A 14,617-nucleotide genomic window follows, 5' to 3' on the forward strand; every position below is an offset into this window, starting at 1 on the left:
GAGACGGATACTGGCAGAAGTAAAGCTGTGTGTACCGGGCGTGAGTCGTGCTTCGGTAGCTCAGTTGGTAGAGCACTTGCCAGCGAAAGGCAAAGGTCCCGAGTTCGTGTCTCGGTCGGGCGCACAGTTTTAATCTGCCAGGAAGTCTCTGTATATGTTGTTTGCACTTACGCGCTGAACCACACTACTTATTTGTATAATTACTTAGAGGGTATTTGCTGCAGAGATCACACAAAATTCATTACACACTTCTCTATTTATTTATTTGTAATTGTACATCTGAACGTTCCATAAAAAAACGCTTAGCCTCCTGATGTTACACTCTCTTAGCCAGCTAACTATTATCAGGCCGAGAACATGTGTCTGAACAAAGTCGTCCTAGAAATTAGTGTTCATACATAAAGCAACTGTAATCTTGCGAAAGAACCATGTAAAAAGTTTAACCAGTAAAGTAGAAGAAGTAAGTGCAGGTTAACTTGAGAGAATGCACTGAGTACTGTCTAACGGCCACGAATGAAAGTCGTTGACAAGTTTGGCATGGTGTCCTTGAAGCGCGGAAGCAATAAACGGGGTGGGGACACGGAGAGTGGTCGAAGAGCCGGTCCGGTGGTTCAGTCGAGGTCCCTCTTGCCTGGCGAGTCGATGCTGTTGAGGTGCTGGTCCTCGCCCTGGGCCTGCTTGATGTCCTGGTAGTCGCAGCCGCCCATCCGGCCGCCGATGTAGCACTCCAGCGTGCGCCGCCGCTTGCTGCAAAACACACAGGCAACTGTGTGACGTGCCAGGACATAGCCGCTTACACGTTAGCTTACCAACATTAGCATTAATAATAATGGGAATGGCAAGGTCATCAAATCGTGACTCTATGGAATTATGAAAAATATCAGAAATATTGGAACACGTGAGGCAATACCGACCCTATGACTCACCTTAGAACCTAGATTAAGGAAAGGCAAACCTACGTTCCTAGCATTTGTAGACTTAGAGAAAGCCTTTGACAATGTTGACTGGAATACTCTCTTTCAAATTCTGAAGGTGGCACGGGTAAAATACAGGGAGCGAAAAGCTATTTACAATTTGTTCAACAACCAGACGGCAGTTATAAGAGTCGAGGGACATGAGAGGGATGCAGTGGTTGGGAAGGTTCAATCTGTATATTGAGCAAGCAGTAAAGGAAACAAAAGAAAAATTCGGAGTACGTATTAAAATCCATGGAGAAGAAATAAAAACTTTGAGGCTCGCCGATGACATTGTAATTCTGTCAGAGACAGCAAAGGACTTGGAAGAGCAGTTGAGCGGAATGGACAGTGTATTGAAAGGAGGTTATAAGATGAACATCAACAAAAGCAAAACTAGGATAATGGAATGTAATCTAATTAAGTCGGGTGATGCTGAGGGAATTAGATTAGGAAATGAGACAATTAAAGTAGTAAAGGAGTTTTGCTAGTTGGGGAGCAAAATAACTGATGATGGTCGAAGTAGAGAGGATATAACATGTAGACTGGTAATAGCAAGGAAAGCGCTTCTGAAGAAGAGAAATTTGTTTACATCGAGTGTAGATTTAAGTGTCAGGAAGTAGTTTCTGAAAGTATTTGTATTGAGTGTAGCCATGTATGGAAGTGAAACGTGGACGATAAATAGTTTAGACAAGAAGAGAATAGAAGCTTTCGAAATGTGGTGCTACAGAAGAATACTGAAGATTACATTGATAGATCACATAACTAATGAGGAAGTATTCAATAGAATTGGGGAAAGAGGAGCTTGTGGCACAACTTGACTAGAAGAAGGGATCGGTTGGTAGGACATGTTCTGACACATCGAGGGATCACCAATTTAGTATTGGAGGGCAGCGTGGAGGGTAAAAATGTTAGAGGGAGACCAAGAGATGAATACACTAAGCAGATTCAGAAGGTTGTATGTTGCAGTAAGTACTGGGAGATGAAGAAGCTTGCATAGGATAGAGTAGCATGGAGAGTTGCATCAAACCAGTCTCAGGACTGAAGACCACACCAACAACAACAACAAGGTCGTTACATGTCGCCCTACCAAACCAAAAATTGATTTACATGATAAAAATGTTCATTTCAGCAATTATAGAGTTGTGGAGGGAGTGGATTTCGCCTTCAGCCATCGAGCGGTACGAACCTGAAGACGGCGTCTCGGCCATCGTCTTCGAAGGAAGATATACGGTCTGTATCGCAGCAACTGTCTGTATCGCACCAACGCGTGTTCCGTGCAGGGTTCAGCGGTTAGAGCTCTTTGTGTGCTCAGAAGCGAGATTTTCACCAATGTTTAACCACTTCCAACAACTTACCTAATATTCTTGATCTGATAGTTATCCTTGCGGAGTGCCGAGTATTTAGCAACGTAGCTGCCGGTAATAGGGGCGCGTAATTGCAAATTCTTTATGTGCCATTCTCAGGAGTGTGAGTGGACAAAACAATTCACATTTTTTTAAAAAATTTTGTCAGTTGTGGGGGGATATCAAATTAAAATGCCAGTATTACGATAGAATTATCGACTTCACTGTAGTTAGCATTTACCCTGTCCCAGTAAGCTTTACATGTACTCCAGTCATTGCACAGCTTGGCCAGACGGGAAGGAAAGAAGGTTTGCGGTCTTCTATGTCAGCGACGGACAAATAAGCTAACAACGTGAAGCGGTCCCTCGCACATGCTGACACTTACACTCTATGATCAAAATTATCCGGAATAAGCTACGTAATGTGGAACTGACCACTAGATGTCACAGGAGGCGGTCCCGCTGGTACAAAAGGAGACGGAGAGTATCGTGTTACCTGTAGAGAAGCAGTAACAGTTCCTTCTGGACCAGTCACTGTATGTCACCTGAGTAACAAAACCATCAGTGTCATTTCAACCGTTTTAGAGCCGCCCACGTCGACTGTTGGTGATCTGTTTGTGAGTTAAATCGGCGAAGGAACCAGCACGGCTTAAATAAGACCGAGAAGAACTCATATACTGATGGAAACGGACCGTCAAGCATTATGGAGGGTGGTTGCAAAAACTCGCAAGAAAACGGTGATAGGAAACATTCGTGAGTACCAAAGTGCAACCAACAGTCCAGATGGGCGCAGAAAGAAAACGATAGGGTGCAATGGCTGGCCAGCCACATAAGCCACAGTTTTTTGTGGACATTTGAGGTGGTGTAAAAAGTAACGCCACTGAACAGTAGATGACTAGAAACAAGTGATTTGGAAAGATAACTGATGACGTGTCAATTCTTTGCAAGGGTTTGGCTTTGGCGAATTTCTGTGCAACGTTACCTGCCTTCATCGTATTGCCGACATTGAAGTACGGAGGAGGTGGTGTTACGATATGTAGGTGTTTTAATGATTAGGGTGTGGTCCCCCTATTGCTCTTAAGACAACGCTAAGTGTTGACAGGTAAAAACATACATTACTGGCCATTAAAATTGCTACACTAAGGGGAAATCCAGATGATAAACGGGTAGTCATTGGACAAATATATTATACTAGAACTGACATATGATTACATTTTCACGCAATTTGGGTACATAGATCATGAGAAATCAGTACCCAAAACAACCACCTCTGCCCGTAATAACGGCCTCAATACGCCTGGGCATTGAGTCAAACATAGCTTGAATGGCGTGTACAGGTACAGCTGCCCATTCAGCTTCAACACGATACCACAGTTCATCAAGAGTAGTGACTGGAGTATTGTGACGAGCCAGTTGCTCGGCCACCATTGACCAGATGTTTTCAGTTGGTGAGAGATCTGGAGAATATGCTGGCCAGGGCAGCAGTCGAACATTTTCTGTGCCCGGAAAGGCCCGTACAGGAACTGCAACATGCGGTCGTGCATTATCCTGCTGAAACGTAGGGTTTCCCAGGGATCGAATGAAGGATAGAGCTGCGGGTCGTAACACATCTGAAATATAACGTCCACTGTTCAAAGTGCCGTCAATGCGAACAAGAGGTGACAGAGACGTGTAACCAATGGCACCCCATACCATCACGCCAGGTGATACGCCACTATGGCGATGACGAATACACGCTTCCAATGTGCGTTCACCGCGATGTCGCCAAACACGCATGCAACCATCATAATGCTGTAAACAGAACCTGGACTAATTCGAAAAAATGACGTTTTGCTCTTCGTGCACCCAGATTCGTCGTTGAGTACACCATCGCAGGCTCTCCTTTCTGTGATGCAGCGTCAAGGGTATCGGCAGGTATGGTCTCCGAGCTGATAGTCCATGCTGCTGCAAGCTTCGTCGAACTGTTCGTGTAGATGATTGTTGTCTTGCAAACGTCCCCAACTGTTGACTCACGGATCGAGACGTGGCTGCACGAGCCGTTACAGCCATGCGGATAAGATGCCTGTCATCTCGACTGCTAGTAATACGAGGCCGTTGGGATCTAGCACGGCGTCCTGTATACCCTCATGAACCCACCGATTCCATATTCTGCTGACAGTCATTGGATCTCGACCAACGCGATCAGCAATGTCGCGATACGATAAACCGCAATCGCGATGGGCTACAATCCGACCTTTATCAAAGTCGGAAACGTGATGGTACGCATTTCTCCTCCATACAGGAGGCATCACAACAACTTTTCACCAGGCAACGCCGGTCAACTGCTATTTGGGTATGAGAAATCCGTTGGAAACTTTCCTCATGTCAGCACGTTGTAGTTGTCGCCAAACTTGTGTGAATGCTCTGGAAAGCTAATCATTTGCGTATCACAGCATCTTCTTCCTGTCGGTTACTTTTCGCGTCTGTAGTACGTCATCTTCGTGGTGTAGGAATTTTAATGGCCAGTAGTGTATTTAACAGAGTTGTGCATTTCCTACTGCAGATGGAAATTTCAGAGACACCCATTGAGTCAGCATGACACTCATATAGCAGCAATTGTGCCTACGTTTTGTAGATATTAACATCCCTGAAAAGGACTGGTCTACCCAGTGTCCCGACCAGAACCCAATGGAGTACCCTCGGGATGAATTACAAAGGCGACCACGCTCCAGATCCCAGTGTCTAACTCTACTACCCTCTCTATTTTCGCCTCTAGAGAGAGAGAGAGAGAGAGAGAGAGAGAGAGAGAGAGAGAGAGAGAGAGAGACTGACCTGTCATGCCATCACAGACACTTAAAACTCCTTCACAAATTAAAACGCGGGGTCCAACCTGGAACTAATCATTTCACAAAGGGAAGAACTCTGCCGACTGAGGTATCTAAGCACAATTCAAATGGCTCTGAGCACTATGGGACTTAACATCTTAGGTCATCAGTCCCCTAGAACTTAGAACTACTTAAACCTAACTAACCTAAGGACATCACATACATCCATGCCCGAGGCAGGATTCGAACCTGCGACCATAGCGAACGTGCGGTTCCAGACTGAAGCACCTACAACCGCTCGGCCACACCGGCCGGCATTGCTAAGAGTATCCTACGACTTCCACATCGCTTGCAACAGGTTATACACAATGCTGGTGACGAGTTTGAAAATCAGTAAAACTTTGAAACACGTATCTATTTTGTACGAGCTGTAAATAAATAATTGCCATTATTAAAGTCCTAACCCTCGTATAACGGATTTGTTACATCAACATAAAGTTGTGTAATATTCGAGGAGTGATACCCTTTTATCCACTATAAATAAAATTGTTACCAGACATAATTTCTGCAAGAAAGAAGGAACCTGGAAAGCAACCCCACAGAGCAGATAAGGAGCAGTATAATATTGTACATGTAAAAGTACTTCGTTAAGATATGTAAATTAACAATCTATTTAAATTTCTGCACGAAACACTGTAGGCCATTAAAATGTAATGGGCCGACCGTAGCAGCAGAGCGGTTGTAGGCGCTACACTCTGGAACGGCGAGACCGCTACGGTCGCAGGTTCGAATCCTGCCTCGGTCATGGCTGTGTGTGATGTCCTTAGGTTTGTTAGGTTTAAGCAGTTCTAAGTTCTAGGGGACTGATGACCTCAGAAGTTAAGTCCCATAGTGCTCAAAGCCATTTTAAAATGTAATGCCATGAAGACAGCAGGGAGCAACTGTCAAATTGTCACAAAGTGTTCTACATGCTTGGATACGCCAGCGATCAGTATTTCAGCAAAACTGCATGAACGAGGAAGGAGTAGAGGCGTCTCCATTCTGTATCTACAAAAGAAGATTATGCAGTGGGTGTTTCATTCAGAAGTTGCATTTTAATACTGTTTGTTTGTGAGAAAGCTCGAATTACGTCTAGTGTAAAAAGAATACACACGTGCGAGCGTCTGTTGGAATTTAGTAGCGGCAGCATCTTCGCATGTCTAAGTTGTAGTTTCAAAAATAGCTCTGAGCACTATGGGACTCAAATGCTGTGGTCATCGGCCCCCTAGAACTTAGAACTACTAACCTAAGGACATCACACACATCTATGCCCGAGGCAGGATTCGAACCTGCGACCGTAGCAGTCGCACGGTTCCGGACTGCGCGCCTAGAACCGCGAGACCACCGCGGCCGGCTAAGTTGTAGTTTACCGTTAAATGATACTGCTGCACGAATTCGCCAGGACACAATGATGACCATGGGAATATAAATCGGTGGTCTCAGGAACACCGTACTGGAGGCCAAGCTGGGTTTTACGGCTCCATGTGGTTACTGTAGCCCCCATGAGGTCAGAAATGTTGTCTGCTACGCCGTGCAGGATCGTATAGCGACGTCGTTTACCTTGAGTCAGGAAACAGGCTTTTTTCGAAACATGACTAATATTTACACGGGCAATGTGATGACGTATGGAGGACCACATACGTTCAATGCAGCGACCGATGTTGCGGCTTCCCTTGACACGGGATCAGAGAGACGCGCGCAGATAGTGGTGCTCCCAACTGCACTAGACACAGGACTGGCGCTACGTCGTCTTTATGGACGAGCCCCATTCTGCGTACAGCACCACAACGGACGTACCCGTGTGTGGAAAGTTCGAAGACAGCGTATATTGGCAGACCATCAAAAATATGTGCCCAGCACATGGTAGTTTGGTGTGGTGTGCCTCTCAGTACACAACAGGATTACCTCTTTTTCGAATATCTGATAATTTTGATAATAGCTTTTCATTTTTGATGTTTTGAGGCCAGTTGCTACGCCCCGTCTTTCAACAAGATAATGCAAGACCACAAGTTACCCTTCCTGCCCCAACCTACGCCGATGCAGTGTGCATTTTGTTGTTGCCCTGGCCAGCACGTTCTCCAGGTCTTTCACTCAGCTGATCATGCATTGCTATGAGCAGTGGCACACAGTCATTCCAATTTCCTCACTCTGACATCGAGTTGAAGCAACATGGAATGATAAGTCGGGATCTATCAAGTTCATCTCGACCTGATACCCCGTCACATCACAGCCATAGCTGCTGACACAGATGACAGGTGTCTGCACTAAATTTCGCGTATGTACAGTCCCAAATTACAGATTTAATCATATATTCTCCCTCTTACTCCACACGCACAGTAAATCAATTTTCGTTATTTTGCATCCTCCCCTAATGTTGAAATGTTGCAATTTGTAATTCCGACCCATTACACTGCACCGAAGCATAATTCTGCATCCAAGTCTAGATCTACATACATACTCCGCAATCCACTGTAAGATGCTTTGTGGACGGTACCCTGTACCACTACGAGTCATATCCGACCACAACCATAGATGGAAACATAACAGAGCAAAAAACATACTTGCAAGGAGCTAACATCTACGGCCAAGTACATGCAAACACAATGATACAGGCGAGCCCCTGTTAATCAGCCACCATTACTGGATTTCCAGTTGGAACATACTTGCCAAAAACTTGCACCACTTAGGGAAGGTGTACCGTACACTAAATGCAGACAAGCTATACATTCCCCCCACAGTGAGATGATATGGCCGATTTCCCACTAATATATAACGATCCTGATTGTTCCAGGAATGCAGCGGCTGCAGCAAGCCGGGGTACATCGCCATCGCCTGCCACGGTAATGATGCATGATACCCACAATAACAAACCCAACCTTGCATGAACAATCGCAGCTAGTAAGCCACTATAGCTCTTACTACCCATTCCACTGTGGCAGAGGTTTTTTTCAGTCGGCACGTGCCTTGGCACTTTTTTCCCTCTGCTCTTCAAATCTCTACCCTCACTCGCGTTTCGTCCACTATCTATCACCTGACGGACCGTGTTAATGCGTAGTCTTACCCAGTAGCACGAATAACATCACAGTCCAGCATCCTGTGATTCATTTATTAGCTAACTAACATGTTGACGGAGGTGACAGTAACTTTTGGTTTGGTCACCACGTTGGTGCGGGCGTGGTGGGGCCCCATCTCTATCCTTTCCTGTTCCATTCACAAATAGTGAAGGAAAAATGACTATCTCTTTGCCTTCGTATGAGTCCTGATTCGTCATATATTACCTTTGTGTTCCTTACACGGAATGTATATTGGTGACAAGAGAATCGTTCTTCAGTCGGCTTCAAATGCTGGTTCTCTAAATTTTCTTTATAGTGTTCCGCAAAGAGGACGTCTCTTTCCCTCCACGCATTCCCAGTTCATTTAGTCCGGTTTGATACTGATCCCAAACACTCTAACTGTACTAAAGAACAGGTCTCACTACCGTCCTATAAGCGGTCTCCTTCACAGGTGAACCATATTTTCCCAAAATTCTTCCAATAAACCGAAGTCGACCATTCACCTTCTCTACCACAATCCTCACATGGTCGTTCCATTCCGTATCGCTTTGCAACGTTACGCCCAGATAGGTAAACGACTTGGCTGTGTCAAGCAGTGAACTACGAATGCTGTATTCAAACGTTACGGTTTTGTTTAGATGTGTGTGAAATCTTATTGGACTTGACTGCTAAGGTCATCAGTCCGTAAGTTTACACACTACTTAACCTATATTATCCTAAGGACAAACACACACACCCATGCCCGAGGAAGGACTCGAACCTCCGCCGGGATCAGCCGCACAGTCCATGATTACAGCGCCTTAGACCGTTCGGCTTTTCTTACTCATCAGCATTAACTTACATTTTTCTAAATTTAGAGCAAGCTACTATTCATCGCACCAGCTAGAAATTTTGTCTAGTTATCTTGTATGCTTGCACAGTCACTCAATTTCAGCACCTTTCCGTACAGCACAGCATCATCAACAAACAACCGCAGATAGCTGCTCGCACTGTAAGTAAGACTGTTTCCGTAGATAGAAAATAATAGCGGTTATATCACATGGGTAACAGAAGAAATATTGAATTTAACTGATGAAAGGAGAAAATATAAAAATGCAGTAAATGAACCAGGCAAAAAGGAATACAGACGTCTCAAAAATGAGATCGACAGGAAGTGCAAAATGGTTAAGCAGGGACGGCTAGAGGACAAATGTAAGGATGTAGAGGCTTATCTCAGTAGGGGTAAGATAGATACTGCCTACAGGAAAATTAAAGAGATCTCTGGAGATAAGAGAACCACTTGTATGAATCTCAAGAGCTCAGATGGAAACCCAGTTCTAAGCAAAGAAGGGAAAGCAGAAAGGTGGAAGGAGTATATAGAGGGTCTATACTAGAGCGATGTACTTGAGGACAATATTATGGAAATGGAAGAGGATGTAGATGAAGATGAAATGGGAGATACGATACTGCGTGAAGAGTTTGACAGAGCACTGAAAGACCTGAGTCGAAACAAGGCCCTCGGAGTAGACAACATTCCATTGGAACTACTGACGGCCTTGGGAGAGCCAGTCCTGACAAAACTCTACCATCTGGTGAGCAAGATGTATGAGACAGGCGAAATACCCTCAGACTTCAAGATAATAATTCCAATCCCAAAGAAAGCAGGTGTTGACAGATGTGAAAATTACCGAACTATTAGTTTAATAAGTCACAGCTGCAAAATACTAACGCGAATTCTTTACAGACGAATGGAAAAACTAGTAGAAGCCGACCTCGGGGAAGATCAGTTTGGATTCCGTAGGAATATTGGAACACGAGAGGCAAAACTGACCCTACGACTTATCTTAGAAGCTAGATTAAGGAAAGGCAAACCTACTTTTCTAGCATTTGTAGACTTAGATAAAGCTTTTGACAATGTTGACTGGAATACGCTCCTTCAAATTCTGAAGGTGGCAGGGGTAAAATACAGGGAGCGAAAGGTTATTTACAATTTGCACAGAAACCAGATGGCAGTTATAAGAGTCGAGGGGCATGAAAGGGAAGCAGTGGTTGGGAAGGGAGTGAGACAGGGTTGTAGCCTCTCCCCGATGCTATTCAATCTGTATATTGAGCAAGCAGTAAAGGAAGCAAAAGAAAAGTTCGGAGTAGGTATTAAAATCCATGGAGAAGAAAAAGCGTATAGGCCGACCTCGTCTGTTGACTGACAGAGACCGACGACAGTTGAAGAGGGTCGTAATGTGTGTAATAGGCAAATATCTATCCAGACCATCACACAGGGATTCGAAAGTGCATCAGGATCCACTGCAAGAACTATGACAGTTAGGCGAGAGGTGAGAAAACTTCGATTTCATGGTCGAACGGCTGCTCATAGGCCACACATCACGCCAGCAAATGTCAAACGACGCCTCGCTTGGTGTAAGGAGCGTAAACATTGGACGATTGAACAGTGGAAAAACGTTGTGTGGAGTGACAAATCACGGTACACAATGTGGCGATCCCATGGCAGGTTGTGGGTTTGGCGAAAGCCCGGTGAACGCCATCTGCCAGCGTGTGTAGTGCCAAAAGTAATGTTCGAAGGCGGTGGTGTTATGGTGTCGTCGTGTTTTTCATGGAGGGAACTTGCAGTCCTTGTTGTTTTGCGTGGTACTATGACAGCACAGGCCTACATTGATGTTTTAAGCACCTTCTTGCTTCCCACTGTTGAAGAGCAATTCTGGGATGGCGATTGCACCTTTCAACACTGTCGAGCACCTGTTCATAATGCACGGCCTATGGCGGATGGGTTACACGACAGTAACATTCCTGTAGTGGACTGGCCTGCACAGTCCTGACCTGAATCATACAGAGCACCTTTGGGGTGTTTTGGAACGCCGACTTGGTGCCAGGCCTCGCCGACGAACATCGATACCTCGCCTCAATGCAGCACTCCGTGAAGAATGGGCTGCCATTCCCGAAGAAATGTTCCAGCACAAGACTGAAGGCATTCCTGCGAGAGTGGAAACTGTCATCTAGGTTAAGGGTGGGCCAGCTCCATATTGAATTCCAGCACTACCGATGGAGGGTGCCACAAACTTGTAATTCATTTTCAGCCAGGTATCGGGATACTTTTGATTACATAGTGTGTCAGGTCGTAAAGTTTGTTACTTGTTTGTGGGAAGACTGTACGATGCAGAGAAAAAGCAATAAACACATTGATGCATATACATGTTAAGGTACCACATTTAAAAATATGTGCGCTTAATCGCGTTACATCTTTTATATTTGTTGCATTATTATGAACAAGCAAAAAATAAGTTGTCGGCATATGTGCCCATGATCTTTGACGACACGTACTTTTTTCTGTGGGGATTCGGATGTCAAGCCTCCTATTTCCAACTATCTTATCGTACACACAGTATGCGTCGAAATTAAGCGACAGGAGAAGGCTCTTCAAGAACGTAAAACAAATTTTCTCTCTGTCGCATATTGTGTGGAAATACGTGTTCGCAGAAAAATGCCTTTCATGCATTGTGCTTGAAGCAGACGATTTCTCTGCTTTCACTACTGCTACAGTCAATTGCATTCGACGCACCGTGTACGTTAAGAAGACGAAGAAAATTAGAGCCTTCGAGAATTAGAAAGACAGAGAATTGTGCAGCAGCTGCATAATACAATAGTGAATGGCACGAGTGTCCCTTGAAAATCATACAGGACCCGTGTAGTGATAACCCCATTACTTGAATGAGAGGTATCACATACTTAAATACAAGTGTCAGAGAAAAGATGTTCGTGACAGAGAGTAGTCGATAAGTTGCGAGCACAGTATGCGTCGAAATTAAGCGACAGGAGAAGGCTCTTCAAGAACGTAAAACAAATTTGCTCTCTGTCGCATATTGTGTGGACAGTACGTGTTCGCAGAAAAGTGCCTTTCATGCATTGTGCTTGATGCAGACGATTTCTCTGCTTTCACTACTGCTGCAGTCAATTGCATTCGACGCACCGTGTAGATTAAGAAGACGAAGAAAATTAGAGCCTTCGAGAATTAGAATGACAGAAAGAGAGAGAATTGTGCATCAACTGCATAATACACTTCGTCTACACATTCCCTTCAGAAGGATAGTATATTCTACGAGCAACACACAGAAAAAGATGCAGTTTGCCTCAAGAGTGAAAGACGTGTCGTCGAATGTAGATGCGTATGCTGCTCAGTTCTTATTTCCCTTGTTCTTGATAAATTTTAATGAAACGTAATTATGCTGTTTTAAAGCACAGGCAACACATTGAATCCCTAAAAAGAGGAAACTGTGTGGAGCTAGTACGTCGCTGCCGAACAGACCTGTCTATTCTTTAACTGCAAAGGTGTGGGTGGAAATAAAAACATCATTAAGTGTCTGTGTGCAGCTACATCGATTGTGTGAAAACCTCAGTTTCGATCAAAGACGGTGGGGATGTCAGCTGACAAATTAACGCATGAAAAAGTAAACATTTTCATTATTACCTGCGATACTTTTTCAATTCAATTGTATTTGTTGATGCCATGTTTACACGTTATCGAATTCACAGCCGAATATCTCACTCTCTAGGCATCTTACAAGAATACGGTAATCAGTCTATTTACGCGATCTATGTCATCCTCAGCGAGAGAAAATTGTTTCTCACGTAGCGACAAAGACGCTAAAACATGTCATTTATTACAACTGTAAGGTGTCAGGCAAATCCAACACCTCCCATGAAAACCCTGACATGATAAGCAAATCCGGCAGTATGTCACATAGCTCCGAATAAATCCTGGCATTAAATCAACCAAAGTAATACGGTCAACGAGTGAGCGAATAGAATACCGCAGGCTAACACAAGAACGCCTAAGTGCATGTCATACCTTCTCACCGTGAAACAGACGCACTTCCGAGGGAAGAAACGAGAACAGAAGCCGAGAGCAGAGCCGTGTTAAGCTAGAAGGCCCTACGATAAGGGATGGACACCCAAGTCTCCAGCCAACCACCAGGACCACCCCCAGCCCATGTTAAAAGATAGAGCCTTCCAGAAGAACAGTATAGATCTTACGATAACGCTAAAAGGACCACACCAGCTGCAGGTTTTAGCGTGCGACTTTTTCGCGTCTCTGTTATGTTGCAAACTTTAAAAACATTGCCCCATCACGAAAAGTATAACGTTTCTCATTGGATAGACAGAATTTTTGTAGGCGGAGCTTAAGGTTAACACAGAGACCCTGTTTGGTCAGATGAAAACACAGCCAGATACTTTTTTTTTTTCAACCAACTTCGGTAAATTGTAGTAAGGAGAATTTAGGAGAGGGTTGCTTCCGAGACGGCGAGGTGAGTGGAGCTGTGGCGCCCGCTGCCCCCTGACGAACAGCGATAAGGTAATGAACGCACGCGATGCCGTATTTTTGAGCGCATAAGGCTTCACTCAGAACTGCAGAAGTCTCATCTGTTACATCCCCTTTTTACGTAATACTAGTGTCGATCGCCAATTGAAGCTCTTGGTATTCACATTTGCTATTAGAAGTTAAAATCTGAAACGCGATGATTTCTCTGTTATATAATTATTGAGAAGCCACATCAGCCACTGTAATTTACGACAAGTTAGATAAGTAAATAAAGATAATTGAGGGGCACTGTAGACCATTTTGATAGTTTTCCCTTTTGTGAAACTTAATTTAAACCTAGATTATAGATCTGATATGGCATAGGTCATCCTTCGATCCAATGTAGAACTTGGAAACCCACTCAGGGAATATTCGTTCACATTTTTGTTGAATGCAGTTGGTTTTTATCATCCTGTATTAAAATATTTCCTTTTATCAATAGAGCAATTTATAAACAATGTATCGTGAGTAGAATAAAATTTCCAATGGCAAACTTAACAGCTTTCTCGATGTTACTTTACCAGCTAACTAAAAATAGGAAAGCCTTGAACCGCTTCTACTAAATTTAGTTACTATTAAGATTCTTTTACAGGGAGTGCAGTGGAGCTGACGCTGAAATCATTAAGTATTTGATTATATCATCGCTAGTCTCACTGAACTCCTCTGAACTCTACATGTCATGTGTGATATGGCGTCTCATTACCAGCAACAGGTCCCAGGTTCAAACTAGTCAATTCCCTAAAAAACACGCTCAGAGTGTCGTTGCGCGAAAATGGTAGGGAGACACGACTTAGAACAAACAGACACCACCATGAATGTTAGACAACTTGTCACTAATATAATAACTGTCCACCACAAACAAGTTTAAAACAAATGCTTTGAGGTCATAGGTAAGTCATGCATGAGTAACACAGTCGTATTTTATAGCGTACTGTTTTCTCATATCTCGCTTGACATGTATTTCTATCTGTAAATCCAATAAAAACAGTCTCGATCGCGTTTTCAGATTTTTATTTGTTAGCAACCATTTTTGGCACTTTCCTCTGACCATCTTCGGGCTTTTTCCCGCCATTATG

General features: G+C 44.0%; 1 protein-coding gene across 1 annotated transcript in view; it reads right to left on the reverse strand.

The window, feature by feature from the left end:
• Positions 1-270: 270 nt before the first annotated feature.
• Positions 271-14,617, reverse strand: part of LOC126316172 (uncharacterized) — a 62,349-nt gene continuing 48,002 nt past the window's right edge. The window contains exon 5 of the mRNA XM_049992712.1: positions 271-747. Coding sequence (XP_049848669.1) covers positions 612-747 — 136 coding nt within the window. The 3' untranslated portion in view covers positions 271-611. The remainder of the gene's footprint in view (positions 748-14,617) is intronic.

This window comes from Schistocerca gregaria, chromosome 1, assembly GCF_023897955.1.
Source record: "Schistocerca gregaria isolate iqSchGreg1 chromosome 1, iqSchGreg1.2, whole genome shotgun sequence".
NCBI lineage: Eukaryota > Metazoa > Arthropoda > Insecta > Orthoptera > Acrididae > Schistocerca > Schistocerca gregaria.